This window comes from Lithobates pipiens, unplaced genomic scaffold (assembly GCF_037356315.1).
Source record: "Lithobates pipiens isolate NorthernLeopardFrog02 unplaced genomic scaffold, aLitPip1_a1.2 Scaffold_27, whole genome shotgun sequence".
Taxonomy (NCBI): domain Eukaryota; kingdom Metazoa; phylum Chordata; class Amphibia; order Anura; family Ranidae; genus Lithobates; species Lithobates pipiens.
The window spans coordinates 153,014,092-153,030,707 of NW_027507788.1; the positions used below are offsets into that span (position 1 = coordinate 153,014,092).

Below are 16,616 nucleotides of genomic sequence, written 5' to 3' on the forward strand. Positions count from 1 at the left end.
TGAAAGCATGGATCCACCCTGCCTTGTATCCACAGTTCAGGCTGATAGTGGTGGTTAAGGGTGCAACAGATCAAAAAACTCACAGATCGGATTGTTCCTCGGATCAGAGTCACGGATCAGATCATTTTTCAGATCAGCAAATAATAATTGAATTTGCAAAAACCTGTGAAAATTCCACCACCATATAGTCCCCAATGTAATATCCATGCCATCTCCCCCACTGTAATATCCACGCCATCTCCCCCACTGTAATATCCACACCATCTCCCCCACTGTAATATCTACATCTCCCCCACTGTAATATTGGCTGGGTACGGCTGAGCATGGCTGGGTATTACCGAGTATTGGCGGGGTATGGAGGGGTGGCTGAGCATGGATGGATGTGACTGCAATTGTCACAGAGCAGTGCTGCGGGCACTACAGATCCAGCCCACAGCGCTGCTGCCATCCGATCTCTCCCCTCCACTGTACAGATCAGAACACAGGGCGGAGAGAGGAACTGGTGTCATGATATGATGCCGGTTTGTTTACAAGTGATCACTCCGTCATTTGATATTGTAAACGGCCGCCAGGTGTACCAAGATGGCCGCCGCCCCGGAGCTAGGCTGAAGCCGCAGCCTTTCCTAAGGCCAAGGCAGCGGAGCGCTCCCCAGATCGGTGACGATCTGTTGCACCCCCAGTGGTGGTATAATGGTATTTTCTTGGCAAACTTTGGGTCCCTTAATACCAATTTAGCATTGTTTAAATGCCATGACCTTCATGAGTATTGTTGCTGACCATGGTCATCCTTTTATGACTACAGTGTACCCATCTTCTGATGGCTACTTCCAGCAGGATAATGCACCATGTCACAAAGCACAAATCATTTGAAACTGGTTTCTTGAACATGACAGTGAGGCTCACTGTACTCCAATGGCCTCCACAATCACCAGATCTCAATCCAATAGAGCATTTTTGGAATGTGGTGAAACAGGAGATACACATCATGGATGTGCGGCCGACAAATCTGTAGCAACTGCGTGATGCTATCATGTCAATATGAACCAAAATCTCAGAGTAATGTTGCCAACACCTTGTTGAATCTAAGAGCTAAGGCAGCTCTAAAGGCAAAAGGGGTGGGGGGGGCAACCTGATACTAGCAAGGTGTACCTAAAAAAAAAAAAAAAAAAAAAAAAAAAAAAAAAAGTGGCCGGTGAGTGTGTATCTTAGTCCAAGGACACATTTATTTGTGCCCTTTCAGGAAATAGGAGGAATCCACTAGTTTCTCAAAAAAAAACTATAAACAGACAAAAAGAATGTATATTATTGCATATTTAAAGGAAAAGTATGGGAATTAGGAAAAAAACCTTCACACTTGCCTCAATGCTGCAGCATCTGTGTAATTCTGTAACTGTCCCACACCAGCTTTAAGACCAAGAACTGAGCAATGACTCGGTTCTCAGTCAGCTTGGAGTAGGCAGTGGTGACTGTCAGTCACCACTGTTCACTGTGCACCTCCAGCGCTCACTGGAATGTGGTTGGAGAGGGGGCGGGCACAGCTGGCTTCGGCTCTCCACCACACGATGAGAGGCAGAAACAACTGTCAATCAGGATTGTTCAAGAGTCTGGAGCGGATGTTTGCTGACATGCAGTGCATTCCTGTGACCCGGTAGACAAGCGTTGGCCATACTTCTCTTTTAATAAAAATCAGACCTTTGTTTTTGAGTCATAATTTGACAGAATATTTTAAATTTTAAAACAAATGGAAATGGCATGGACAAATATGTGACCATTTGCTTCTAAAGGTTAGCAACATATTAGACAATCACTACAAACAAGTGATTTCTATAGCATTGAATGAGACTTCTTCACCTGCCAACAGGTAGTTTGGAAATTCCTCTTGAGCAAACTGCTCCATCTGACTTAAACGGTGCCCTCTCCAGACTCTCAGCCCTTTCCATACACTGAATGTTTGGTGGGATTTAGATCAGGGCTCATAGAAGACCCTTCAGAATCGTCCAATGTTTTGTTCTTAGCCATACTTTGTTGCTTTTTAGATGTGTTTTGGGTCACCACCATGTTGGAGGACCTGTGACTGAGGCAGAGCTTTCTGATACTGGGCGGGAAGTATGTTTCTCAACAGAACATCTTAATAGATATATTTCATTGTGTAATGCACAGGTTCAAGTGATCCCATGCCAGATGCAACAAAACAAGCTCAAAACATAACTGAGTCCCCTCCTATGTTACACAGTACAAACTGTGTTATTTTCTGTGAAAGCTTAATTTTTTTGGATCTGCGAACAAAGTTCCCAAAAAACATCAGTTTTTCCTTATCTGTCCAAAAGGCATTCTCTGGGAAGCATTTGGGTTTGTCATGGGTCCTATGTTATGTTTGTAAAATTATGAGTTCTAATTGCAGCACAATAATGCCAAATACACCACTAGTAGTAGATGGATGGTCCGTCACAAACACATCTTGAAAATAAACTAACAAGATATTTGTTTCATTGTGACTCAATAAATCTACATAGATTATATACATAAATGCTACATCTACATACAGAAATGCTACCGTTATCTACCAGTGGTACTCTCTGCTTTGTGAATTGTTGGTAAGCTTGGTGTATTCTGCAGTCAGCCGTCATTAGGAATATGTTTTAAATTTTTTATGAATGTATACCTTTTTTCAATATTACAAATTATGGTCTGAATCCCATAGGGGCTGAAACATTTATTATATTCTACCTTCCTGCTGGTTTTGCTGAGATGTTGCTTAGAGACATTCCGAGAGGCGTCTACCTTTGCGTTACAGCCACACCGCATTGGCTCTGATGCATGAAGTTCTAAGCCAAGTGCTCAACTGTTTACCAAGCTGTGAATCTTCTGCAACCCACTAAGGAATTGGCACAAAAAAGTGTTTTCATACATTTACACATAGAGAATCACTCCATCCTGGGCATAAATTTGCATCTAGTTGACTTATGTTTTCACTATTTACCTAAGTATTGTATATGTTAATTAACACTAAATATTGTATTTATGCACTAAAATTACTATGACCTGAGCAGGATAATAAGATATTTGAAAAGCTCAGTTCTTGCTAAAACACAAAACAAAAATCCTTTGTGCTCTCATCAGATTTATGAGATGACTCTTGAACATATTCCTTATTAGCCTTTTGTGCCACTTTCTTGACACTTATACTCTTTTTACATTCTGACATTTTAAAGTGTAAAAAAATACATACATTTTTGATGAAGTAGGAAAGGATTAAATCTCTATGAGGTGTTTTGCTGTCTAGATCCTTGGGGATATTTCTCTTTACTCCCTGTCCCAGACGCACAACAGGAAGTCAGAGGAAATCTCCCACATTGAGGAGAACTACCCTTTTAGACAGTTGTCCTGAAGATTATCCCTCACCTCTTGTTCTAGTGGTAACTCCAAACTCAGAACCAGCACAAACAGAGGTGAATCTCCCACAGGCAGTAATAAAAACCTCAATAAATGGTCTAGCCCTTTGCCAAATCTATTCAAAACTAAAAAAAAAATGGTTATGCCTACACATTTTAAGTTTTGATTTTATATAAATATTCTTACTGCCATACATGTATCAAACCAGTTATAGCAGACATTGACAAACAGTGACATTGTAGTTTGTAACTGTGAGGGCCACCCAGAGGCTGGTAGAGGACTTGTAGCCTTACAATGTCTCAGGCTTGCTTGTTGCTTTTCTTCTTGGAGCTGTGTAGTAAAACTGTTTGTTATTTTTCCTTGCAGTGGAAAGATGTATGAGTTCTATGCAAGCCGGGACCCAAATGATCAAACTACGAGGTAGTTCCAAAGGTCTAGTTCGGTTTTACTACCTAGATGAACACAAGTCCTGTATACGGTGGAGACCATCAAGGAAGAATGAAAAAGCCAAAAGTAAGTCTAAAGTCACCATCTTCCCGTAATTGTTTAGTACTAAATCCAGTCCTTATAGCTTATCTTTTGAAATGAAAAATGAAGTCTATGCAACTGCAATTCTGACATAACCAACAGAGAATGTTGCAGGCACCACTAAACACGTTGCCCATTTTGAGCAGCCATTCTCAACCTTTTCTAACATGGAAGAACCCTTGAAATAACTTTACAGTCTTTAATATCTGTATATCCACCACCACTTAAGGAGCCCTATTGTGATGGCCAGTGGCAAGAAAGCTCTTTACATTAGAGGTCAGTGGGAAGACCACCATCAGTTACTGTATCTGAGAGCAGAAATTACTCAAGAATCTCCTTACCAACATCTGGAGGAAACCTAGAGTTCCATGGAACCCTGGTTGAGAATGGCTGCATTTGAGGCTTCTCCATGAGCACTGTTAAACTGTCCTTGGCTCTGGAGTTAAAGTGGAACTCTAGAAAAATTACTACTTGTATGATTCCAATGCATAAATGTTTACTACTTGTATGGTTCACCTGCAAAAGATTTGTCACAATGGCCAGCCAGTCTTATTATACACCTCTGTAAGATCCCTGGTTTAGCATAACTGCTTCATGAGTAAGCTCACTAGGCAATGGTGATGATGCTGAATCACTGTCTAGTTTGGAGGCTGGGTGTAGAGGGATAACATTGGAAGCTGTACAGTTTAAGAAGTCCATTAACTGCTGTGCTTTAGGGAGGGGGAAGGTCAAAACTGCCACTTTAATGTACTATACTAATTCATCGTGGATTTAGTTTGCATGGTGTACTCCATTAAATTCTGCCTAGGTAGTGGCATTGGCTGGCAAAGATTATTTTCACATTTCTATCTATAACACTGCTTACTGGTGTACAGTGCCTTGCAAAAGTATTCCGCCCCCCTTGGCTTTTTACCTTTTTTGGTACATTACAGCCTTTAGTCCAATGTTTTTTTTTTCTGAATTATATGTGATGGATCAGAACACAATAGTCTAAGTTGGTGCAGTAAAATTAGAAAAATATAAACATAAAAGTATTTTTCAGAAATTAAAAACTGATAATTGGCGTGTGCGTATGTATGCATCCTCTGTTATGAAGCCCATACAAAGCTCTGGTGCAACCAATTACCTTCAGAAGTCACATAATTAGTGAAATGATGTCCACCTGTGTGCAATATAAGTGTCACATAATCTGTCATTACATATATACACCTTTTTTTTGAAAGGCCCCAGAGGCTGCAACACCTGATCAAGAGGCACCACAAATCTATCATAACCAAATGGAAAGAACATGGTACAACAGCAAACCTCCCAAGAGATGGCCGCACACCAAAACTCAGGGACCAGGCAAGGAGGGCATTAACCAGAGAGGCAGTACAGAGATCTACGGTAACCCTGGAGGAACTGCAGAGTTCCACAGCAGAGACTGGAGTATCTGTACATAGGACGACAATAAGCTGTACGCTCCATAGAGTTGGGCTTTATGGCATAGTGGCCGGAAGAAAGCTATTACTTTCAGCAAAAAACAAAATGGCATGTTTTGAGTTTGCAAAAAGGCAAGTAGGAGACCCCAAAATGTATGGAGGAAGGTGCTCTGGTCTGATTAAACTAAAATTGAACTTTTTGGCCATCAAAGAAAATGCTATGTCTGGTGCAAACCCAACACATCACATCACCCAAAGAACACCATTCACACAGTGAAGCATGGTGGTGGCAGCATCCTGCTGTGGGGATATTTTTCAGAAGTCAGGACTGGGAAACTGGTCAGAGTTGAGGGAAAGATGGATGGTGCTAAATACAGTGATGAGCAAAACCTGTACCACTCTGTGTGTGATTTGAGGCTAGGACGGAGGTTCACCTTCCAGCAGGACAATGACCCCAAACACACTGCTAAAGCAACACTTGAGTTGTTTAAAGGGAAACATGTAAATGTGTTGGAATTGCCTAGTCAAAGCCCAGACCTCAATCCAATAGAAAATCTGTGGTCAGACTTAAAGATTGCTGTTCACAAGAGTAAACCATCCAAATGGAAGGAACTGGAGCAGTTTTGCAAGGGGGAATGGGCAAAAATCCCAGTGGTAAGATGTGGCAAGCTCATAGAGACTTATCAAAAGCAACTTGGAGCTGCAAAATGTGGCTCTACAAAGTATTGAGGGGTGAATAGTTATGCACATTGACTTTTTCCATTATTTTCTCCTGTTTGTTTGCTTCACAAAAAAAAAAAAACATCTTCAAAGTTGTGGGCATGTTCTGTAAATTAAATGACGCAAATCTTCAAACAATCCATGTTAAATCCAGGTTGTGAGGACAAAACACAAAAAATGCCAAGGTGGGTGAATACTTTTGCAAGGACACTGTATGTTATGTGCTGAATCACATAGTGTATAACATGCCTATCTACCTATAGCTTTATTAACTTGATCTCAGCTTCACGCAAACTGATTTTTATTTTATTTTTTAAAGAAAATGGCCACATGTGTCTATGGCCACCCTGGATGCTTACAGCCCAAGCCAGACTTCAGACCTTTGCAGCAAAGCTTTAAAAATTGTCTTAACGTGTTATCATTGCTTGACCGCACCTTACATCCAAGTCTTTTGATATCCATAAGTGGCTATGGGAATCATTTTCAACACAAATACTGTACATAAGGTTTGTCAGCTAGGTATTTGTCACACAGCCTAACTTGAGCTATTAGTTTGATCTTGAATTTATATTTCAATATTTCAGTATCCTTGTATATACATTTGTGTAGAACATATTTGTGATGTATTTTTATGGAGAGCCGAGCATTGCAGACTAATGAAAAATGGCAATGACAGACCATAAAGACAGTTTAGTGGATTTTCTGATATCGATGTCACTCTGGGGTAGCTGGGTTATAAGAGAACCTAGTGCATCCCTAACGTCTTTAACAAGTTGATGTACAGCTGCTTGCCGGCCCTCACTTTGTCGTTCAAAATGGTTTCTTCAGTTATCAGTGTCAATTCTGGCATTTGCTTATAATATAGCAGAGGAGATCACTGCTAGATGTTTTTTTGTCAAGTTACAGTCATTACATTACTGTGGACATGTGTTCTTCTTCCCCGCTGGCTCCCTCCCAGGGGTTTGTGTTATCTTTGAGTGTAATGCATCTCCTGGTACTCTCTTTTTTGTTCCTGCTTTGTCATAGTTGAGCTTCACTGTGTACAGCTTGATTGTCTTTGTTAGCTCTGACAGCCTTGTACACAGGAGGATAAAGGGTTGCGGATCATCAAGGGGGGTGTCTGTGTGCAGAAAAGCCAGATTGTCGTTTTAAAGGAACAGGGTTCCCAAGGTATGGTTACATTCTGTTGTGGGTCCTACACAAACACTGGATTGTCACAATAAATTAGCTAATTGGTATTGGAATGATCTAATGCATTTTTAGTCTTCGCTTTGCATAGGCTTAAATAGTTCTATAGTATCCTATACAAATAATACAGAGTCCAGCAGCATAGGTGGTCTAGTACACAGGGAAGTAATTGTACCTCAATAACCAAAAATCGTTTGCTCTTAGTGAAGCAAATGTTTCAGCAGGATCAAGCACAAAACTGGTCTGAATACAAAAAATAGGGGTGCAATCCCCTGTCAAATCAATAATGCCTCCATGAATACATAATCTTACATGTTCAATAAGCAAATTTGCATGAACAAAGTGAAAAATAATACAATTTGCTAAAACCACAAAGTGTATGAAAGGGACTAAATTAAAAGCTTATAAAGTCCTAAATAAATGTTCCAACCATGAAAACGTGCCTTTCCGTGCCTCTGTCTCGCACCACCAAATGTCTTAATGTTTCACAAGATGTCAATGATCTCTAAATTATAAGAGATCTGCAGCGTCTGAATCAACAGGCCTTTTTGATAAGGTCAAATGTAGTATCTGTTATTATCAGTGTCCAGTAAGGGTGCTACGTCGCTTTTCTGGTCTTTTGGCAGGAATAGCAGGCTGTATAGAGTCCCTGCTGGTATGATGGGGGCTCTGGAGGCTAGTACCCGCTGGAACAGAATCCAGGGCACCCACATGATGTGGGGCATGGGAGTAATTCCCTTCGGAAGACCGTAGGAGCCCAGCTCCTCCCTGATTTGAATGGGTCTACCTTGTCTGGTCATAGGCTGGGAAGGCAGAGGATCTGCAGTGTCTGTGCCCCTTGGGAGTTGTTCACCCCAGGGGTGCTCTTAACACTTAGGTTTGGGAACCCCACAGTGTGAAAAAGCATATGGCCGCATCACTTTGGTTTTTCCTGCACAGCGCCTCTATGGGCCATGCGTTTTTGGGGAATTCCTGGGCAACATTTGTTACTGGCCCTCGAGGCCTAGCCAGTGCAGCTGCATCTTCACTATTTAATTTTTTTTCGCTCACATTTTGTCACTTTGCACTTTTTGTCTGTTTTTTTTTGTTACTAAGATGCAGGGTGCGGGTCCTTGAGCCTAATCTGAAGTCTAGGGTGAGCATGTGTGGCCACCAGGTTCCTTCCTCCTCTGAACCTGGGTGGAGAGCCTTTTGCCTAGTACTCATTGGTCGGCTTTGGCTGACCATGAGAGGGGCTTTTTGGCTAGGTGGGCGAAGTTGAGCCTTGCCCCTGTCAGGAGCCTTGCACCCTAGGGGTGTGGGGGTAAGGTCTGACTCCTTCAGGGGATGAACATAAGACACCACCTTAAAGAGGAAGTACAGTGAGGGAAAAAATTATTTGATTCCCTGCTGAATTTGTGTGCTTGAACTGCACTTATGGAACTCGCCACGTCACCATGTGTTACTGCAGTGCTGGTTTGACTAAGACCAGGGTGTACTAGGCTGCTGGTGCTTGCCAGTTTACCAGAAGGAATAGCGGCACTAGTACTTCTCTGCTCCATGCGAGAGCCCTGTGGTTCTTGCACTTCAACAGCAGAAGAAACTTGGGGTCTGGTATGCCTGACCTTGGCAGGGACCACAACTCCATCGTCAGAGCTATCTGTCATGGAGCCACTGTCATCTACAGGATTGTATTCTGAGCCTGAATCTGACAGATGAGTGACTTCCTCTTCACGATCTGTCATGCTCAGAAACGTGTAGGCCTCTTTACTAGTGTACCTTCGATTTGCCATTTTGGGCTCTAAATTTAGTGATACACTAGTGAGACTCACAGGTAAAAAAAGCTCCTGACTGTTAGCAACTGATTCAAACACTACCAAAAAAACTGTTAGCGATTGCAAGGAGCAGGCCTGACTCTGCGAATATGTGTTTTGTGTTTTATAAGTGATGGTGATCAATCGATACTGCACTTGGGTGGGCTGGGCTGGGTGGAGGGGCAAAACACAGGTGCTAGCAGGTATCTGGGCTGATCCAGCTAAGGCTGCGTTTTTGGGAACCCTAAACTGCTGGAAACACTTGTATAGATCAGATCAGATATTGATCCGTTCAGATACTATACCACTAAGGGAGGTGTATGCTGAGTGCATGGGTGTTGTTGGTACTGGTACTAACCTGACGCAGACCGTATCTGACCCTAAAACCTAACTGATATCACCCACGAGGCGATTAGTGGGTTAAACCTTTTATTAGGTGTTTATTATTGGGTAATATACGGTATGTGCCCTGACACTATAAAAAACAAATCTAATAACTAACCAGTGTCACCCGTAACAGTTATATGGTGATCACTGGTGAAAGGGTTAACTAGGGGGCAATCAGGGGGTTAAAACCTTTATTAGGTAGTATATGGGGTTACCTGATGCTATAAAAAGCTGACGTCGAACCTAAATACTTACCTGGCTACCTAGCGTCACCTGAGACACTAATAAGGCAATCAGAAAAAAGATTGACACTGGCGACAGGGGTTAACTGGGGGGTGATCAAGGGGTTAAACCTTTATTAGAGTTGGGTAGGGGGTACCCTAGACCTAAAGGGGCCTACCACTAACTGCCCTACCACTTATAACACCCGTGGGAGGGCAGTAACGTACCCATACTTTACTCTGCCTGCCTGTGCCATTCTGCTGCAGTATATTTGCGTGAGGCGGTTGGCAAGTGGTTAACTGAGTTGTGCATTTCTCACTGTTGCCAGTAGGTGTCACTGGTACCACACGCCAGTATGAGAATTACAACTAGGTTGAGCTATGTAACGATTAATCTTTTTCCAGAACAGCCCAGTAGGAGGCTCCTGGCCGCTGTGCATTCTGGGAAGATGCTATTTATGTGCTCTAGTCAGGATTGGATTCAAGGAAGTGAATAAGTCTCTGTAAGTGATCTGTATGGTATCTGAAACCTCCCCTAACCCTCTCTCCTACTACTTCTTCCATGTTCCTAATTAAAGCATTAGAATATATAAAGTGACTGGCACCCGAATTCTGTTCTAACTTCCCATTATAACCATGGACTCAGCCCTGGGGTGAATTTAAGCTTGCCCCCTGCTTCTGGAGGTACCTTGCTCCCAGTAGACCCAGGGGGGCGCTACACAACTTTTTAACCAACCACTGGCCCAAAACAAAGCAAGGTCCATAAAGACATGGATGAGCAAGTTTGGGGTGGAGGAACTTGACTGCCATGCACACAACCCGATAGAACACCTTTGGGATGAACTAGAGCGGAGACTGTGAGCCAGGCCTTCTTGTCCACATCAGTGCCTGACCTCACAAATGCACTTCTGGAAGAATGGTCAAACATTCCTATAGACACACTAACAAACCTTGTGGACTTCCCAGAAGAGTTGAAACTGTTATAGCTGCAAAGGTTGGACCAAGTGAATACTGAACCCTACGGACTGAGACTGGGATGCCATTAAAGTTCACGTGCGTGTAAAGGCAGGCATCTCAATATTTTTGACACTACAGTGTGTGTGTGTGTGTGTGTGTGTGTGTGTGTGTGTGTGTGTATGTATATGTATATGTGTATATATATATATATATATATATATATATATATATATATATATATATATATATATATATATATATATATATATATATATATACACATACAATTTTTTTTATATTAAGGCATTTATTAATGTCTTTAATGCAAAGTTGCATTAATGTGTATCTTCTACTACATTCATTCAGTTTTAAAGGTTAGATTGCTCTGGATAGGATGAGGTGTTTGGTAAGGGAAAGCTTAGGAGTAGTTTAGTAGTCGTGAACATTCACTTGTTATCAATGTTGCGTTTAGAACTGACATACCACTCCTTCCTGATTTGCACAAACACCACAGCTGGCCATGATTGGATTGCACATTTGTCATCAAACCTTCTTCAGTTACAGTACAAAGGCTTTCTTTACATCAGTACAGTGCAGCCAAGGAAGTAATCCTGATTTACGGATTTGTGTGATTTATCTGATTATAATTCTCAACAGCACTTGCTGTGTATAGTCAATACCAAGCAACCTAGCTAGCATATGCAGGGGTATTTTACCCATCTAAGAACTAAATATAATGAAGCAGATGGGCATAGGTGGTATACTGACAGCAGAATGGCACGGTAAAGAAGTAGGAGGGCTCTAGCTCTGGTCCTGAAATATTCTTGAACGTAGCTTTTTGAGAGCTACCAGGAATTTGTCTTTGCTGTGAACAGTTGATGCTATTTTGTTTCACGCTAAATTGTCTATTTATTAAAGGTTCACTGTGCAATTTACTAATAAAACGGTTGCAAATAATCCCTGTAATTCATCTAATGTGTATTTACTATGATTTTCAGCTCCATCTAGTGGTCATGATGCAGTATTTCCTGATTGTGGTATTTCAGAAAAATACTGCATTATGGCAACTATATGGGGCTGGCGATCATAGGAAATACATATATTAGACACATTGCAGTGATTATTCGCAACAGCTGTGTGAATGTTAGGGTATTTGCACAACATTTTTTTTTATAAATGGAACTAACGATAAACCAGTTAAGTAGGTTCATTTTAATGCTGTTTTGCTGCTCTGTTTAGTCAGTTGCAGCAAGGATGGGGAAGGCCCTGGGTAAGCGAAAAGTATTGGATTGGAGTTACTTTGGGCTGAGGACACTCTCCACAACATTGGACATCCCTGGGTGCTGAAGAGTCAGTCACCATGTGCTGTTATCTACAGCTATTCACACACACCTGTGATTCCAGATGCAGGAATTTTGGAGATTTCTGCCACTGGAAATTGTAGGATGTGCTAATTGTCCACCTAAATGCAGCTTTAAAAGGAACTTTGGCCTCACTCAAATTTTTTCCCCTGATGCTTGTAATGCAGTGTTGTCCTCAAACCAGGTACCCACCTGACCAGTAGATCCAGTGTTGTCCTGCTGTGGCTTGCTATGCTGCTGTCGCAGTCTGTGTCCTGTGCCACCGCTCCTAAGGTCATCAGGTGCTGGGTGCCTGGTTTTGGCAGCCCAATGCCCACCAGACATGCCTATCTCTGGCTTGTGAATGAAAGTGAAGCATCATAGTATAAATGACATGCATACCCAAGAAGGCACCATAGCGTATTTTTTTCCTAGGCAAGAATGGAGGCCGGGGCAGGCAAACAAAAAGTTAACACACAATAAAAATCATTTTTTTTTTTTAGGGGCACATGTATGTTCCGTGCATCCAGGAAGTGAAGTTCCAATATTAATTAGCATGACACCCAGATAATTAGTCTTAGATTAGCAATAATAGCATCCATATTTATCTATTTTCTTCAAGACTGAACAGCCAATGAGGCAAAAGCCAGATTGCCAAGTTGCCATGTCGAGCTTGACCATGTGTAAACAAGAGAGCCCATACGGTTGCACTCCAACAGATCCACTTTAATTATATAATAAAATTCCAATAGGCAGAATCACATGTAGTGAGGGAAAAAGAGCAAGGTTGACATGTTTTATGCATTAGCGCTTATTTATAATGCACGAAACATGTCAACCATGCATTTGTTCCCACACTACATGTGATTCTGCTTGTTGGAATTTTTTTCATATCAATAAAGCAGATCTGTTGGAATGCGGCCATCTGGGATCTCTGCTGTGAAATTTTCAAGCTGTATTGATTGACAGAAAATGGACTTTAGTGGCACCACAAAACTCAAAACTATTATAATTTTAAGCATTTTATTATCCATACAAAGAATGGTTAAAAATTTGTATCCTGTTTTACATCACATACAAAAAACAATCGCTGGTACAGCCATCAGCCCTGGTAAAGGATAGGTATACAAGTCTATGCGGGAGTAATACTCTAACCAACTAATACATGGGGTAACCACTTTCAGGGGTGAGGAGATCCAGCTTAAGGTCCTGCTCGACATGTTTTGTGACTACTGTGCTTCTTCAGGATGTTTGTGTTAAAAAGGTTTTTTCTCTGAACAAAATGAAAACACAATCAACATCATATACAGACAGTTGGATCACAATACTGTACATAAGTAATTTCTAGCGCCAAAGTGGCAATACTTACAATATAATGTATAACAATAAAAAGGCCGGTAGAGAGAGGTGGCCAGTCGGGAAGTCACCCCGAGTCCCAAGAGATTGGATTCTGCTTTAAAGCTGGTGGTGACTGAGAGTAACCATGCTTTATCCCTATCCCTTCATCCCTATTAATCTTTGAATAAGTGCATACTCTGTTGACTGGTTTGATACCTTGGTTATAAGTCCTAGCCAGAACTGGTCTCTGCCTATTCTCTGTTCTATTATGCTGAGACCATTTGATCAGTTGAGTGCTTTATATGGCTTGCTGGCATGGTAAATCAGTAATGGACATTATTTCTTTCTACTTTTAGGTCCCTTTCCATTTTTAGAGTGATCCTGCTACACATCTCTCCAGTTTTGAGATGCTATTAGAACTGTAAAAAATAGTTAATATCATGGGAATTTTCTAATATGAGAACGCATATGTTTTTTTGTTGTTGTACCAATCCAAGGCAGCACAGTGGTGTAGTGGGTAGCACTCTCACCTAGCAGTAAAAAGGGTTGCTGGTTCGAATCCCAACCACGACACTACCTGCCTGGAGTTTGCATGTTCTCCCTCTGCCTGCATGGGTTTCCTCCAGGTACTCTGGTTTCCTCCCACACTCCACAAGACATGCAGGTAGGTTAATTGGCTTCTGTCCAAAATTGGCCCTAGTATATGAATGGGGACCTTGGATTGTGGACTGATGTGAGTGTGCAATGTACAGGGATAGGGACAATGGTAGACACTCACTCAGGTTGACCTAGATGGACTGATGTCTTTATTCAACCTTACTAACTATGTAATCAGATGCGCCCCATATCAACCTTGGGACCCGGGGGGATTTCCCACCTGTCCAACTCACTATACCTGCCATTTTATAGTTCTGCGTTATGTTGTAAGTACAGGCATACCCCACTTTTACAAAATGGGGTTTATTTACTAAATCTGGAAAGTGCAAAATCAGACTCACATCTGCATAGAAACCAAAGAGCTTCCAGGTTTTGTTACTAAAGATTAATTTAACAAGCTGGGGTTAGAAGCTCATTGGTTTCTTTGCAGAAGTGAGTCGGATTTTGCACTTTCCAGCTTTAGAAAATAAACCCCATTGTGTATTTAAAAGTGCAGTATGCCTGTATTGCCACTTCGGCGCTAGGAATTACTTGTGTACAGTATTGTGATCTCACTATCTGTGTATGTTGTTGATTGTATTGTTTTCATTTTGTTTAGAAAAAAACCTTTTTAACTCTAAAGCTCCTGGAGAAGTGTAATTGTCACAAAATATGTTGAGCAGGACCTCAGATTGGGGGAACCTATCATTTGCTAGGGCTGATGGTTGTACCAACGATTATTTTTTGTATGTGATGTAAACAGGATACATATTTTTAACCATTCTTTGTATGGATAATAACATTTTAGAATTCTAACAGTTTTGTGGTGCCACTAAAGTTAATTTTCTCTTTGTCAGTCAATACCATTTAATCTAGGAATGGCACAGTTTACTAGGCTATATCCACAGTACCACTCTGTGACATGTAACCTTGATTAAATTTGCAAGCTGGGTGTGCACCCTCTGGGTGCATCGGCTTGAACACTCAGTACTTTGGTGTCTGTGCTCAGTTTGTGAATTTGGCCAGTGCACCCCCCTGGGTTAATTGTCCCAACAGAGTAGTTACTTAAGCATATAACAGACAACAATTTACCTTGTCCTTTGGACTTTGTAGAATAACTCCCTGCATATGTGTTCCCAATGATCACTACACTTTCTCTACAAGACAAGGCTATCATTTCTTTTATAATCTCTGCCATAAAAATGTATATGGTTATTTTACGATTAGCCATTACATACATGGATACAAAAAATGACCTTAATTTAAATTGGTATTGCTGGTTATGCAAACATTATCATATCCTTGAAGTGCTGTCATGAGAAGAATTATTACTTCATGGCTCTCAGCCTGAATTGTACAGAATGGATAGTGTCTACACTCACAGAAACTTCACAGAGGCTAATGAGAAATTAATATTCTCCTCACAAATGGGTACTGTAACAATGTAATGGAGTCATTTAGATCCAAATGGGAGTTTCTACTAGCTGGATGCCAGAAGAGAACATTCAGTGATTGATAGAGGCAGAATTCTACTTTTGTTTCTGCTACTCTGTATATTAAATTTATGTTCTCCCATCTTAGGTCACAAGGGAAATTTATATCCTGCATACTATTTTTTTATTTTTTTATTTTAAGTCTTGTGTTTCTCCTGAATTGTTCTTTTCTTATTTGATAACTGAGATGATGGACGGGAGAGGTACATTCCTTGGACAGCTATTAAATTATTGCCTAGAACTCATAATTCTGATTTTCACAGTCACTGGCGGTCATGGAGCCTTTAAATGTCTTGCAGAACTTTTTCAACTTCTGAACCACTTGCACTGAATTGCTGCTAGGCAAGGACAAACAGACTGTGCTACTGCCAAAGTACCTCATCAGGGCCATTGCTGTGTTTGGCATTTTAAAGCTGAACTCTGAGATCCACCTTGCAATGATACTGATCCTTCCTCACCCCAAGCTCAGTATTGATGGGCTTCAATGTGCAAATGCAACTTTTTTCTGAGATTGTTCATGGCAGGTGCATTTGACCTACTCCAGACCGTTTTTTCCCACGTCCTCACTCTTTGCAGACAGTGACACCTCTACATCTATGGAAACTATAGCGACTGGATAGGTTTGTGCAGCTTCTGATTTATCCATGTTACAGTAAATGTAGCTACATTAAACTAGAATTGATTTGAAACATTGAATAAGACGAATTCTCACTAGGTAAGAATTTGGTAAGGTTTTCCCATCTGTCCAATTTCTTTCTTCCCCAAGAACAGACATTTAAATTGGTGCACAATAGCCAAACTAAAAATAAGTGTGGTACTTTTTACTTGGCCAATAATCAGCCCCTAATCAAAAAAAACAGTGCTGCGCTACCAGTAAATACCTAAATCATCATAGTGATATAACGATAATAATCACAAACATGCAAAAAAAAAAACATATGTCTAAATGAATAATTGTGTGATAAAGCGATCAAAAGAATAGTCCATATATGAAAAAAAATTGTCCTAAGAATCAAAAAAATCTAGACATCCAAAACATGTTGCTCCACCAAGATGTGCCAAATGGTCAATTGAATGTGCAAGTGCTCACCACCACCAATGTGCATTGACTGCTCACATCGTATTTTGATCCATGTTTCACCAGTGGGTCAAAATCGGCAGGTCCCCACTGGGGATAATCAAGGGATCTGGTGTGCTGCTG

At 41.1% G+C, this 16,616-nt stretch overlaps 1 protein-coding gene across 5 annotated transcripts in view; it reads left to right on the top strand.

The window, feature by feature from the left end:
- Positions 1–16,616, top strand: part of PLCH2 (phospholipase C eta 2) — a 998,026-nt gene that overhangs the window by 679,975 nt on the left and 301,435 nt on the right. For all 5 annotated transcript variants that reach the window (XM_077457673.1, XM_077457675.1, XM_077457674.1 and 2 more), the window contains one exon: positions 3,760–3,906. In XM_077457673.1, coding sequence (XP_077313799.1) covers positions 3,760–3,906 — 147 coding nt within the window. The remainder of the gene's footprint in view (positions 1–3,759; positions 3,907–16,616) is intronic.